The sequence below is a fragment of the Numenius arquata genome, chromosome 4 (genome assembly GCF_964106895.1).
Source record: "Numenius arquata chromosome 4, bNumArq3.hap1.1, whole genome shotgun sequence".
In the NCBI taxonomy this organism is placed as follows: domain Eukaryota; kingdom Metazoa; phylum Chordata; class Aves; order Charadriiformes; family Scolopacidae; genus Numenius; species Numenius arquata.
The window spans coordinates 5,330,517-5,345,510 of NC_133579.1; the positions used below are offsets into that span (position 1 = coordinate 5,330,517).

Consider the following 14,994-nt stretch of genomic DNA (forward strand, 5'->3'; position numbering starts at 1 on the left):
CAAGAGCACACTGCTTGCTCATTGTCATTTTGCTGTCTACCAGGACCCCCAGATCTTTCTCTTCGGAACTTGTCTCCAGCAGGTCCACGCCTAACCTGTATTGGTGCCTGACATTCTTCTTCCCCAGGTGCAGGACCCTACACTTTTCCCTGTTGAACCTCATGAGGTTCTTCCTTGTCCAGCTCTCCAGCCTGTCCAGGTCTCACTGGATGGCAGCACGGCCCTCCGGGGTGTCAGCCACCCCTCCCAGTTTGGTATCATCAGCAAACTTGCTGAGGATACACTCGGTCCCCTCGTCCAGGTCGCTGATGAATATGTTGAACAGGACTGGACCAAGTATTGACCCCTGGGGGACACCACTGGTTACAGACCTTTAGTAACTTCACATTTGATTTCTGTACTCCTAGTCCGTAACTAATATAAATGACAATATAGTCCGGTTTATGACTTGCAAACTGGAGTCCATAATGGGTTTTGAAGAGATTTGATCCATTTGAGTAGCATCAAAACCCAAATTGCAAACTATTTTTCCCTGCCAGCCAAAATATAGTTTATGATTCTGTCTCTTCCAGATGTTCATTTTGTTAGAGCTGTACAGACTAAATGTCTGTACTTCAGTGGAAACTTTGATACATATAAAATGTCACCTACGCTGGTCTAGTAAGGAGATTTGGGGATTAAAGTCTTGGGTTGTTTTTTTCCCTGCTCTTTTCTCTCAAAAATAAATTGTTCTGTACAGAAACTAGGTGGAGAACATACCTACTTATGCAGCATAGGCAGAGTAAAACATCGCCTTCTGTGCTAAAAATCCTATGAACACAAATCTGAATTCAAAGTCTTCAGAGTTACTTAGCCACGTGAAGATCATTTAGTTTCAAGGCAGGAAATGCTTAAGTTAATTATTCAGCAGAGGGATTCTTAAAAACCCAAGTGAATATAGGATAATGTAGAAATGTACCTAAAGGGTATTTATATATAATGATCTGGTTTTGGCTTTATGAATTGGGGGTACCCATTCACCAAGATACACATATCTGTATTTTATACATAATGCTGCAGTTATACCCATCTGCTCCCTATTTGTTTTCTTTATTTTTGTAAATACAGAAGTGATCTTTTACTGGTTTTAGCATCCTGACTTACGTTTCCTGGCTAAGGTATATATTTTGGACCTGTAGCCAACCAGGTAAATGAACGGGGAAAACTTTTAAATGAAGCAATATGATACAATTACAATCATATCCATTAAGTAGATGAAAAGACATCAGTAACAACATGTTCCTAACAGAGGGTGAACAGTCCCAGGGAGTATTAAGAACTTCTGGCTGGATATTAAGAAATGTTTTCTAACTAACTCTATTCACTTATTAAAGTCTCCAAAGGGAAGACAAAGGTTATTTAAAACTGGATTGTGCAAAGCATGAGAAAATAAAACACACGGAAATTAGAAACAGATTAGCTCTATCATTCTGCATTTTTATTACGTTGTATTGCAAGGTTTAGAATGAGACCCTACAACACAAAATGAGAGCATTCTAACGGCTGAAATTAGCCTACTAGTTCTAATACTAACCACGGTGGCATTATGTGATCTGGAGATTTTAAGTATTGCCTAAAGTAATTATAAACAAAAAATTCCAATCTCACTTCAACAACTGGTAACTGGTCTAAACTCACAGATTTTATGATTATTCTGCATGTGGAACCCTAGATTTTATCATTCCTAAACAGCCAGAACGTACTATAAATGTCTGGAATCATGGAACCAGAATAAAGAAAATATTTTAAACGAAGAAACACCCATGTCCTAAGTCACACCTTCTTTTCTACACATACAGATCTCATGCCAACTGGGGAACTTCCCAACTGGGGCAAGCGCAGGCCACTGGAGCAGCTCCTGCACAGACACTTGGACACATCATGGACACGCAGAAACCCTAAAATGCGCTTCAGCCGGAACAGCACTTTGCTTGTGTGTTCGCCACGGGTAGAACAGGATGGACTTAATCTCCGAGAATTATCTCTACATTTATTTCTGTTCAAACTTACACGTATATTTCTGTTTTTACTCTGACAAAGAGTTCCCACTTACCACGCTGCAGTAATCAAATATTAGCTTATGAAAGAGATCTCAGCATCACAGGGTTCTGTAGAAAAATGACGACCCTACTGAGATTCTACTTTCTGAGCATAATAATGAACCAAGATAATGAACAAATAATGAATCCTTATTTTACTTGCAGCTAAAATTTTAATTTAGATTTTATATCGTGCAGTTAACCAATTCTCTCTAAGCCCAAGAAGATGATCTTTGAAAGACCTATGCTTGCTATAATTACTGCTTCCTTTTCAAAATTCTTTGTATTTTAATTCACAGTAAATGTGATGCATTACGAATTCTAGAGATGAGATGATGCCACAAAATTTAGAATGGAAGAAGGTAAGAAATACATGTTGAGAAACCATTAATTTTTTCTTTAGATCAGCAAGAGTGGTAGCTCTGGCACCTTGCTTTCCATGGCAAATATTTATTTTGATGTTTGGGAGCATAAAAGGAATTATTTCTGGTTTTTATGAGATGGATAATCTAAAGTAAAGCCTTACAGCTCTGGCTGTGATATCCTATAAAGGTTAGGGATAGTGAAATCTAATAACCAATCTGTACTCATAAAAGAGTTTATTTTACAAATTTCATAACACATCTTGATGCTAGTTATTCCTCTATTAGAAATGTCAGATTCATTATATTCTGCTTTTCCTCATAGCCACTTGACAGTCTACAAACCCACAGGTTTGATTGAGTTGAGAAATGAAAATATGATTAGTAAAGTTACCTGTAAGAATCCCTGTTGCTGATGGTATCGTGACCAGAATCTTCTTGTTCATCACCTGTCACACTGAAACAGACTTTCTTCCCATTCCTTTCCCCCTTTTCGTTATCACTGTCTGCTGGCATTAAAGGCTCAGGCGTTTTACGTTCTGATTTGGGAGAATATGTTATTGAAGAAAGAAGGCTGTGAGACAAAAATAAAAAAAAAGGAAAGAAAAAAAAAAAATCAAGATTTTTCCAAAAGTGAGGTACAAAAAGCTAGCATTTCTTGTCAATATTCTCCAACTTTTATTCTATAATATGTGGAGAGAACACCTTAATTCACTCCATATCTATTTGAAACAAGGGAAGGAAGTGACACATTCTGCTGTTAAAATGTGTAACAGTGAAACCCATTAGCATTACTAAACACTCAGTCTTGTCTGAAAGCAATGATTCCAGCTGGGGAAGAAATACAGCACATTTGAACACTTGGGGTCAAATTTTGTATTAATATAACTATTTTTAAACACGAACCATGTACTTCTCGGCAAAAATCAAGAAAAAAACCCAAAGAAACTGCACCTCTGTGAAAAGCTTGTATTTTCTCAATTACTGCTGTACCAGACATACCAGCCTGCATCACAAGCTATTTTACTAAGGCATTTTAAGAATCTTTATTAACATATCTGTGTATTTCCTGACACTCAAAGTGTCGAAGCTACTATCACTAGTGAAAGTGATGATTAATCTACAAGCTTCTGTGATGAGCACAAGAGTGACATCCAGTCAAGAAGAGAGAGCACAGCAGACATTTAGAATATGCACAAATATTGGAAGCAAAAGATTCGTATTCTTGGGTGATTAACTCATATTGAGATGTTCTAATTTAGTTTCAAGATCAGAACAGCTATAATGGGCAACTGTCCTAAATTACTCAAACACTCCATTAGAATGACATTTTCAAGCTAATATTTGGGTTTGAAAGGCAGCATTTCTCTTGCAGAACATACCTTCTAACTACCTGAAATCAGAAGACACTGAATTAAGCTTTTTTTTCCCTGTAAAGCACTTAGACATAGCAGCAGGGTTTTATTGTAGGAGGTGTCCGAATGGTCAACTGGCAAACCTTCTACCGATACACGGCAGGATGCAAACATACATTAGATCTTTTTGTTACATATAATTCTTACTTCTGAAGGGAATCTATGGGAGATGCATATCTTACATGAACAAAAATGCTGCCCTAATTGTTATTAAAGGGTAGCATTCAGAATTCCTTCATTTACTCTTATTTCATGTATTAGCATTGTTACATTATGCAAGGGAGGAATTCTGATTTTCAGTGGTTTAGAGCTCGACCTTAATTTTGTGGGGCTCTGCCAGTTGAAGTAATTAATGCTTAATCCTAACAGAGTTAAGTTTGTTCAGCTACAGTTACATCAGTACAGAGCTACCCATTTCTCTACTCTTTTGACAAATATATTCTACCAGAAAACAACCCGATCCTAAGCTTTTCTTGAAAGTTGAAGTTTCTGGACTCAGAGCAGTGACCTTTTGCATACAAAACACAGACAATGTGTTCAACGCCATGTTCAACTACAATGTTTTTGAGTATCCAAAAATAATTTCCTGACTTGCAGGAATGGACAGAGTTTTAAGCAAGAAATTAAGAAAGCATATACCTTGGAAACACAGGAGGATAGATTATCCCTATAATGCTCTCTGTTGACTGTATAGCAATGAATAAATACCTCAGATGGTGTACCAAGCTTGGCCTCATTGAAATCATGACCTGATTAGATGTTAATATGGGGTTTGACATTAACTTTAGGGAAACAAGGATGATAAGCAAAGCTTTTTAGCAAATCTTTTCATTGTTCCTGCATAACTTTCTCTGGCTAAGAGCCAACAAGTGATAGACAGACACATATTTATCCTACATACAGGAGAAGGTACTGACCTGAACTGTAACTGAAATATAGAATAACTATACAAAAGGTATGATTTTACTGGACTTTAAACCCATGCATCCACTAGACAGACATCTTTTGGGCTACATGATGCCTTAACACTTTGTATCAGCGTGAAATCAACTCAGTTCTTCCCTATCATATGAGCCATTGGTTAGCAGCATTCTACAAGGGCAGGAAGAAAGATGGTGCCCGTATTTTACAGCAGTATTCAGTTTCAATCTACCTGCTACAGTATATATGTTCTTGAACAGATGATAAGATGTGTTATGAAAATGTAGACCTTAGAAAATCAGTTCTTTGTACTTGTAAAACTTATTTTCTGAATACAAAAACGCAAAAGGGGTTCAAAAAGAAATCGGACAAATTCATGGCAGATGATTCTAACAGTGCCCTTAAAACAAAAACTCCATTCCAAAAAGACCTTGTAACACTGCCTGCTGGAAAATGAGATGAGGTAAGGACAAGGATTAACCCATACTTTTGCGTTTTCTTGTTTTCCAGTTATCATCCATTTCTAGGAAAACAAAAATAGGCTTTGGGCAGATCCATTCTGGTAACTTCTTGTGGATTTTGTTGTCACAAGAAAATATCAAGAGTAAAAAACAAGCATAATGAACTGCAATTTCAGCTCCTGAAAATATCCTCCCCTGAGTAATTATTTGTCAAGACACAGACAGACTATTATATCCTCTTCTTTTATGTGACTGTTTAGTCACTGCTGCCAAGATCTCAGTAAAAGACTGATGAAGGTAGCTGGAGCTTTTCCTAAGGGAGCTTTTCACTCTCTCTCAGCAGGCAGGCTCTTTTTTCTAAGGAAAATTTTTTTGCTGCACTACCATGAACGAAAACTGGAACTTTGGATAATAGAGTTCTGGAGCTGGTAGTTCCTATGGTCACTGAAGTGCTCTTAGAAACCCAATTCAGGGAGTATGAAACACACAAACACAAACCTGGATGCCAAAAAAACCCAATAGTCAGGCTTAAATAGACTTTTTTTTTAGTGTTTTTTGGTTTTGTTTTGTTTTTTGTTTTTTCTTTTTAATTCTTAAACACAGCACATGCACATTATATTTTCTTTGGAGATGGGTCTACCCAAAACAAAATTCTTAGATGTCTATCTCATACAAGATATATATGAATGAGTAGTAACTAACAACTACAAAGTCTGTAACTACGAAGAAAGTTTCCTTGAAACAGAGAAATTTAAATCTCAACCAAAAAAAATCCTCACATGCGGAATTAATCCTGTACGTAACCCAAATCAACACAATCCTAAAAATATGTCAGAAACAAACAAAATCTGCTACGGTCAATCACAGCATTAAAAATCATAGAATCATAGAATGTTTCAGGTTGGAAGGGACCTTAAAGATCACCCAGTTCCAACCCCCTGCCATGGGCAGGGACACCTCCCACCAGACCAGGTTCCTCAAAGCCCCATCCAGCCTGGGCTTGAACACCCCCAGGGATGGGGCAGCCACAGCTTCTCTGGGCAACCTGTTCCAGTGTCTCACCACCCTCACAGCAAAGAACATCTTCCCGAGATCTCATCTAAATCTCCCCTCTTTCAGTTTAAAACCATTACCCCTTGTCCTGTCACTACACTTCCTGACAAAGAGTCCCTCCCCATCTCTCCTGGAGCCCCCTTTAGGGACTGGAAGACTACTATAAGGTCTCCCCGGAGCCTTCTCTTCTCCAGGCTGAACAACCCCAGCTCTCTCAGCCTGTCTTCATAAGGCAGGTGCTCCATCCCTCTGAGCATCTTCGTGGCCCTCTGCTGGACCCGTTCCAACAGGTCCATGTTCTTCCTGTGTTGAGAACTCCAGAGCTGGACACAGTATTCCAGGCGGGCACGAGCACAGAGCAGAGGGGTAAGCGCAGAGTAGAGGGGTAGCCACATGCAATAACATGCATAGCCACAGACAGTAACAAGAAACCTATGCAACCTGTGAGCTGCTCTGCCTTTTCCTCTCTCCCTGCAGCTCGGAAAATGTTCAAGCCTCTTCTATACTCCCAACAGACATCTTTCCAAAAAACATCTGGGATCGTGGGAGCACACAGTGCATGTGAACCAAGAACACAGCAGAGTCACCACACAGAAAACAACCTGGATTTATTTCTGTACAACATCTAGCATCAATGGTGGGTATCTGGCAGTGGTACTAAAGAATACTGTATACTGGAATGCTATTGACCTGTTTGAACAAGGAGTCAATGGAACTTTGAGAGGCTGTAGAAAGGCAATATATGTATTTTTTGTGCTGTTTCTTTCTCCATCAGTTCTGTACTTACTCAACCCAATGTCATCAACAAGCCATGATGAGTGTTGTTACAGAGACAACGCTAGTAAAACACAATCTTCTCTTAGACATCCCCTTCCCATAATCCACAAGCTCTCACAGACCTGCTCTTCAGGGGAAACACACTTGTTATTCAGTTCTCTTTCATTCACTAACAGATAAGAGAGGTTGGACAGAAAACCGCCAACTGCATCCTGGGCTGCATCAAAAGCAGCGTGGCCAGCAGGGCGAGGGAGGTGACTCTGCCTTTCTACTCTGCTCTGGTGAGACCCACCTGGAGAACTGTGTCCAGTTCTGGAGTCCTCAACATAAGAAGGACATGGACCTGTTGGAATGGGTCCAGAGGAGGGCCACAAAAATGATCAGAGGGCTGGAGCACCTCTGCTATGAGGACAGGCTGAGGGAGTTGGGGTTGTTCAGCCTGGAGAAGAGAAGGCTCTGGGGAGACCTCATAGCAGCCTTCCAGTACCTAAAGGGGGCTACAGGAGAGAAGGAGAGAGACTCTTGATCAGGGAATGGAGCCATAGGACAAGGGGGAAGGGTTTTAAACTGAAAGAGGGGAGATTTAGATGAGATCTCAGGAAGAAACTCTTTCCTGTGTGGGTGGTGAGACACTGGAACAGGTTGCCCAGAGAAGCTGTGGCTGCCCCATCCCTGGAGGGGTTCAAGGCCAGGCTGGATGGGGCTTTGAGGAACCTGGTCTGGTGGGAGGTGTCTCTGCCCGTGGCAGGGGGGTTGGAACTCGATGATCTGTAAGGTCCCTCCCAACCCAAACCATTCTATGATAACACTGTCACAAGATTATGGGGGCCAAGAGGGAGACCACTGCTCACCTCAGCGCAGAGCAGAGACATCTATTAACACGAAAGAGCAGCAACTTTTTCAACAGTACTATTATAAAGCGTACCAAAAAGTCATTAAGTAGCCTTTTTTTTTTCATCAATCAATAATATATAAATTTAGAATTGTGACACTGTATTCATAATTTCTGTCCTGAGAAACTTATAATAATGAGGATTGCTTATAATAATAAGCAATTTATTAAGTGAAGACATCAATTTTATTGTTGCCCATGTCATAACAGAAAACAGAAGTTCTACAGACTTTGTAAAAAAGTTCAAGGATTGGTCCGTTTAAGCATATACTCCTAGCTACTGATGTATGAATATTTCTAATTAAAGCACAGCTGTTTGACTATCCGATCTTATATACTCTATCTTTTGTTTCTTTGCATCCCTAACTTTTCTCTCAAGAGTTAATTAGTAGCTGTAACTACGTTCTAATATAATACACCATGTACTGCTGAACTGCTCACACCCAGATAGTCCCAGCTTCCCTCTTTCCTGGTCAGTACTTTTAAGTAGGTCCCTTGGCTGTCCTGTTTCCTGTATTGAAACGCTTTCCTCCACAGTAATTAGAAACTCGCAGCCCACTCAAAGACTGTGAGGAATAAAGCAAGAAAAGTCTCAGTGTTAAAACCAGCAAAAGGTAAAATTTGCTAAATAAATTACACCTTCCGTAATAAATTGCACCTCACGCAAGATCTGCTACGAGGCCAGTGTACAGGAAATTTATGAAAGGAAAAAAAGTGAACCCTTGTGATTACCTTTGCAACCATGTGACTCACAAAATGAATATATATATGTATATAACTGTACACACAATAGAGATGTGTGTATTTATACATACATGGATATGAAGAAAGCCTCAGAAATTCCTGTGCTTTTGCATCACCAGCTCAAGGGAGTGGAAAGGAAAGGTGTGGCAGACTGGTAACTGGAAATTCCTGAAATATTGACTGAACTTCCATATATAATACTCTGACTTCCTTGAGGAAGAGTGACAACATAGGCTTTACAGACTCTTTTTTTTATGTGCATCCAAGCACTGAAATTATCTTAAATGTAATTAACTGACTTCATCTTCAGCATGATAATTAGCAGAACTACTTAAAGGAACAGAAAAAACCACTTGCTTAAAAAAATTTCAGGCCATTCTTACTTTCACTGCTATTACAGTATGTAATACATTACAATTACTTATTACTGTGTAACTATTACATTATATTGCTATTAGAATAGTACAAAAATCCTACTCAGAAATAGCTATGAAAGGTCAAAACATTGTACAACCTTCAAAATAATAGAAGAACCAATGTTATATCAACTTTCCAAACATGATTTTCCAATCACAGAAGATTGGCTTTTAAACTCAAAAAATCACATTATTTATATTTTCAAAAGGAATAGCTTCTGACATTTGCATTACATATAGGATCTTTCAAAACTGAAAGAACTATTGTGCTTCTTCATCCTTATCCCAAGACAGCAAATGGCCTAGCAGTCAACCCACTTACCTCACAACTGGAAAAGCAAGATTTAAATCCTTGTCCTGAATTAGAACAAACTGTGATGAGACTTTAGGTCTCCCACATTCAAGCCTAGTGTCCTGATCACAAAAGAGCTGCTCTCCCTAGATCCAGAGCTCTTCATTAAGGCCAGTTTCTAATAAATAAATAATTTTTCTATGGGTGAGAAATGCTTTGCTTACAAATTAATCTTTGGGACTATTCAGCAATAACTGAAGAATTAAATAAAAGCTATTTGTATATCTCTGCCTTTTGTTTCCACTCCTAGTGAAATTTTAGATGATGCAGGCCTCATATTTCAACCCCCAGATAATTAGCATTTCACCTCCAAATAATTAGCATTTCCACATTCTAGAGAAAAGCTACAACCTGAAGCGGGAAAAAATCAGGGATCCTGGGAAAAAGAACAAAATATAATATTACCTACACTTAAATTCTTTGCCTTGTTTCAATTCTATCTGAAGTCAACATTGATCCACAAAAATTATCTGGTCAAAAAGGATACCCAGATTTATTGGTATCTTCAATGGGAAAAATAAAGGCAAGTCCAGATGGGAACATTTACTTACTCATCTATTTGACAGACACAGGTTTCCACCTCTTTCAGTGCAGCTTGTAATTTGAACAGCAATTTTTGATAGACATCTTGTGTTTCTAAATCTTCTTCTTTTAAGAGGTACCTCAGACCATGGCCCTCTTGCTGGCCAAGAGACTGTCCTGAAGGGGCAGCCATAGTAGTAATGGTGTGCTGGACATAAATCATGGGACTCAGTTTACCTGGGAATAATCCAAAGAGGTTACATCGTTATCTTTTTTTCAACATAAATTCTGACCTTATAAAATACCTAACAGACAAGTATTTTCCTGCTTAAAGCTTCATGTAATTATTTAATCTTGCATTTAATTTTGAATATCAAGGTCAAGCTATTTAAGGAAAAAGTTATGGTGAAATAATGAATAGCCTTTTTTTATGCTTGAAAATAAACCTAAATATTGAAACTAGGGGGGGTTTAATAAAGGCTTGTCCTTCGTTTTAATATTTGGGACACAAACCTAAACCAGTTACCTTTTAAGACTCTATACCAGAAACACTGGAAGTAGTTCTTTCAAGTTCAACTGGCTTACCTTGATCAGTGTTTTTATTTTCTTTTTCATGCGAAGAATGTTTTCTGCTGTCTAACTGCACACCAAAAGCACTACCAAGGGAAGTTGAGGTTTTAGGGTAAGACACTTCCATCACATTGATATGGCAATTGGTTGGACAGAAATCACTGCTGTGAAGTGGTGAAATCTTTGACTTAGCTTGTTTGAAGGTAGGCCAAGCTCTGTTTTTTAATACTCTTGAAAACTAGAAGTGAGAAAGAAAACAAAATTTTGATTAACAGCTTTTGATGTGTCAGCACTTGGCTGACAAAACTAGTGTACCTGACTAGAAAAGAAAAGTTTAAAATATTTCAGGCATCCTGGACATCAGATGCCTTAACTTCATAATTTCCATCTTCCTCTACAAGTGAAAGAAAAAATATTTTTCATTTTACATTTTTGAGGGGTTGGTTTTTGAAATAAATGATACATTTTACAAATGTAAATAGCCTTGTAACAAGGAGAGAGAATTTATTTTCCTTGCAACATAATAAAATATTAACAGTGTCTTCCTGGGGAGAAAGTCTGGAAATGGTCTATGATCCAGTGCTGTACTGCATATGACATTTATAAACACCTGCTGACACAGATGTTTTCAAGTCAATGTCTTGCAAAAATTTCTGAAGGTTTTGCCTGAAGCTATGACAAAGACAGAACTGGAAGCTATGTATTATGAATTTCATATTCAGGAAGGATGAATTCCTCCCCTAATGGTTTCCTGGGCTACATTAGGAGTGTTGCCAGCAGATAGAGGGAGGTGATCCTTCTCCTCTGCTCAGCACTGGTGAGGCCACACCTGGAATACTGGGTCCAGTTCTGGGCTCACCAGAAACAGAGAGACATGGACATTCTGGAGAGACTCCAGCTAAGGGCCACAAAGACAGTTAAGGGACTGGAGCATCTCTTCTATGAGGAAAGGCTGAGAGAACTGGGACTCTCCAGCCTGAAGAAGAGAAGGCTCAAGGGGATCTCATCAACGTATGCAAATACCTGAAGGGAAGGTGCAAAGAGGACAGAGCCAGGCTCTTTTCAGCGGTGCCCAGTGGTAGGACAAGAGGCAACGGGCACACACTGAAACACAGGAAGTTCTCTATGAACATCAGGAAACACTTTTTTTACTGTGAGGGTGACTAAGTAGTTGCACAAGTTGCCCAGAGAAGTTGTCAGATCTCCATCCTTGGAGATATTCAAGAGCCATCTCAACACAGTCCTGGACAACTGGCTCTAGGTGGCCCTGCCTGAGCAGAGGGGTTGGACAAGGCCTCCAGAGGTCCCAACCAACCTCATCCATTCTGTGATTTTTAGTGGTTCTGTGAAGCTGATAAACATTAGAGCAAAGACCATATTTTACAGACTTTGCTAGTCCACCATATCTTCTCTCCCCCATATATCAGCTCAGCAATGATGAACATTTTTTTTTTTTCTCTGTTTTATGGTCTAATTCTAATACAGTGCTTAGCCAAGACTACTTCACTATAACACCTGAAATTTGTGCACACTCTTGAACAGGCTTAGAGGTATCAACCCAAAATGGCTAAGACAGAACTGTACTAAATTTGGACACATAGAAAATACACCTACTTCAGAATCATAAAAGTCCTGAGATCAAGTTCTCCCATTGGGAAAGAGACTTGTCAGTCACAAGTAGGATTTTTGTTAAAATGTGTCCTTTCCGGTGCAGTTTGTTGTTAGGGGAAAACTTTTTCTGGAAAAGGCATAATCGGTTCCAAGTCCCTGGTATTTTAATCACAGTATCTCTCCAGTCAAAATATTGCACAGACCTACCTCCGCTTCGGAGCACAACTCATGCATAAGAATATTTGCAAACTTACCTTGCAAAGTTCCTTCCCTAATAAATGTCAGTACAAATTCAATCAGTCAAGTTTTGACTAACACTTCAGTTGAACAAAAGTATGTCCCCTCCGAGTAATAACAGGGGTTTGTGCTGGGATTTAAATTTCTGTTTATTTTGGTGTCACATCGCTTCAGCCTGATGAACATTTGACTGATTAATTACATTTAAATCTTTATATCAGAGCAAGATCTGGAAGGTTACAAGAAATCCAACTATGGAATTGTTCAAAGGCTGAAGAATGTACAAATAGTTAAGAAGGGCACTAAGGACATTCAACGATGAAAATTTTCCTGCAAGCAGTACATATTTCACATCTCAATCTCCCACACATCCTGCTCCAGAGAGACCAAATGCCTGGCTACGATTTAATCAGGTCATAAGTCAGGCCCAAAATTCTTTTCATATATGTGTTGAGAAACATCTGGGACTCATGGCACCAGACCCGAGGTCTATTATGAGCAAAATGTTCTGATAATAATAATAATAGTAGGAACTGCAGAAATCTACAGGGTTTCTATTTATAGAATTTGAACTTTCGCAGTGAAACCAGGAGCCAAACCAGGCTCAGGCGCTCCCAAAGTCTGCTGTAACTATGGTTACCTTTACCTTGCCAAGAAAATGACATATCTATTCCTGAAATTCATTGCGTTACTAATTGTCATTAAAAGCTGTAACTGTGAAACTACTGATTTTTGAGCAGATGAGCTTGAAAGTACAGTTTGTATCAGCAATGTCGGCTTCTAGACAGTATAAGCACTATGACAACTTCTCCAGGGATCTTTGTTTCATATCCAGCACAACACAATAAAATTCCATTCATTGTCTTGACCTCCTGTAAAAAGGTTGTACATCATGCTCAAATTTTTTGGCTAGAGGAAAGTAACCACCTACACGTTGCTCGAACTTTAAGTACACTATTATTAATGTTAAAACTAATTAATTTCGTTTTTAAAAAAAAAGGTATTTTGATTTTGAATCAATTTTGAAAACACAGAGGTCTGTAATTCAGGCAAACAACGGAGAGATCGGATATTTGGTAATGCAGTATCAGAATCCTTTTGATGTCTCCTTCAGTGAATCCTCAGTTTATTCCATTTCTTGCCAGAGAGCACCCTGAAAAGTCTTTGGAAAGCCGCTTTTTGGGCTTCATCCTACTGAAGCTACAGTTTTTCCTTAGTTTTTCCTCGAAACACAAGAGAACATTATCTGTTCATTTCCACGCAACTTTTAGAAACGTGTGGAGCTTCTACGTTGAGCCTCTTCTACGTTGAGTCCTCTGATGGTTGGACCAGATGATCTCAAAGGTTCCTTTCAACCTAGACAATTCTATGATTCTATGATTCTTTTTCCTTTTCTTTCTTTTTCCTTTTCTTTCTTTTTCTTTTCAAGTTTTTGCATGTTAGCTCTCAGAAGAGGCCAGTTTGTAAATGCCACAACTCGGACCCCCAACTGAGATAAGAAAGGGCAGAGGCAGTTCTGTGTAGCCATTCTGGACCTTCATCAAACTATTTCCAAACTCCCAAGAATCAGGTTGTATGGGGGAGGAACCAGAAGCAGGGATAAGAAGATAAGTTTGCATTATCAAATTGGCAAACGGATGATTCATTTATGCCCTGCTTAGCTAAATACAACTATAGAGAAATACAGCAACTAGAGGTCATACTCCAGGTTATTTATTCATTCACATCTCATTAGTTTAGATCTCAAGCGTATGAAAGTCAGCACCTTCTCCTTTTTTCCCTGCTATAATGTTTTATTAACCCAACTTAATCTAACAATTTACAGAGCTATTACTATTAATAGTCATGCTAGAAAAAGTCATACCAATTTGAAGGGCATAAAAGACGAATAAAAGGATAACAATTTGGTATTTAAAATTAAGATGCACTGGAAGGAAAAAAACAATTCTGCTGTTATTGCATCATTTTTGGTTAACATCTGCAAATTCACCAGAGTATTGATTTAAGGCATTTAAAAGAATGCTGGGCCTTTTGTGGGAAATATGCAGCTGATTGTATCTACAACTGAACACAGCAAACAAGAAAGAATACGATCTACCCAGTGTCTAAAAAAGGGATAATAAGGAGCACGGTTTGAAAAAAATTTATACAACTACTCAGTTTAGGCATTCCCACCCCAAAATAGCTGAAATTTCCGCCATATTTTTGTCATTGCAATAGACATTTTGAAGAGTGATTCAAACTGCACCACATTCCTCTGTTTTTCCCTTCAAAGACAAATATCACCAAGCTTAGGACATGCCGGTCTTACCTTTTTATAACTAGAGATTCTTCGGTAGATGTGCTCGATTTTCTCACTGCAAATGACACTGAATTTACTTTGAAGCTCGGTGGGGATCACTTCATTTAAGGAACTAAGGCTGTTGCAATTCTGCACAAAGTGTTCATCGCTTTTTGCCAGTGCTTCAAGAATCTAAGATAATAAAAACAAGAGCAGTAGGTTATGAAATAAGATGACTAAGATAACCCCTTACTTGTCATCCTTTATAATTAAAGCTGAAGCTTGATAATCAGTTGCCTTTT

The 14,994-nt window shown here is 38.7% G+C and overlaps 1 protein-coding gene across 1 annotated transcript in view; it reads right to left on the bottom strand.

The window, feature by feature from the left end:
• Positions 1–14,994, bottom strand: part of PREX2 (phosphatidylinositol-3,4,5-trisphosphate dependent Rac exchange factor 2) — a 190,951-nt gene that overhangs the window by 64,428 nt on the left and 111,529 nt on the right. The window contains exons 23-26 of the mRNA XM_074146851.1: positions 14,723–14,884; positions 10,579–10,801; positions 10,023–10,230; positions 2,835–3,014 (exon numbers count right to left, since the gene is read on the bottom strand). Of these exons, the coding sequence (XP_074002952.1) occupies positions 2,835–3,014; positions 10,023–10,230; positions 10,579–10,801; positions 14,723–14,884 (773 nt within the window). The remainder of the gene's footprint in view (positions 1–2,834; positions 3,015–10,022; positions 10,231–10,578; positions 10,802–14,722; positions 14,885–14,994) is intronic.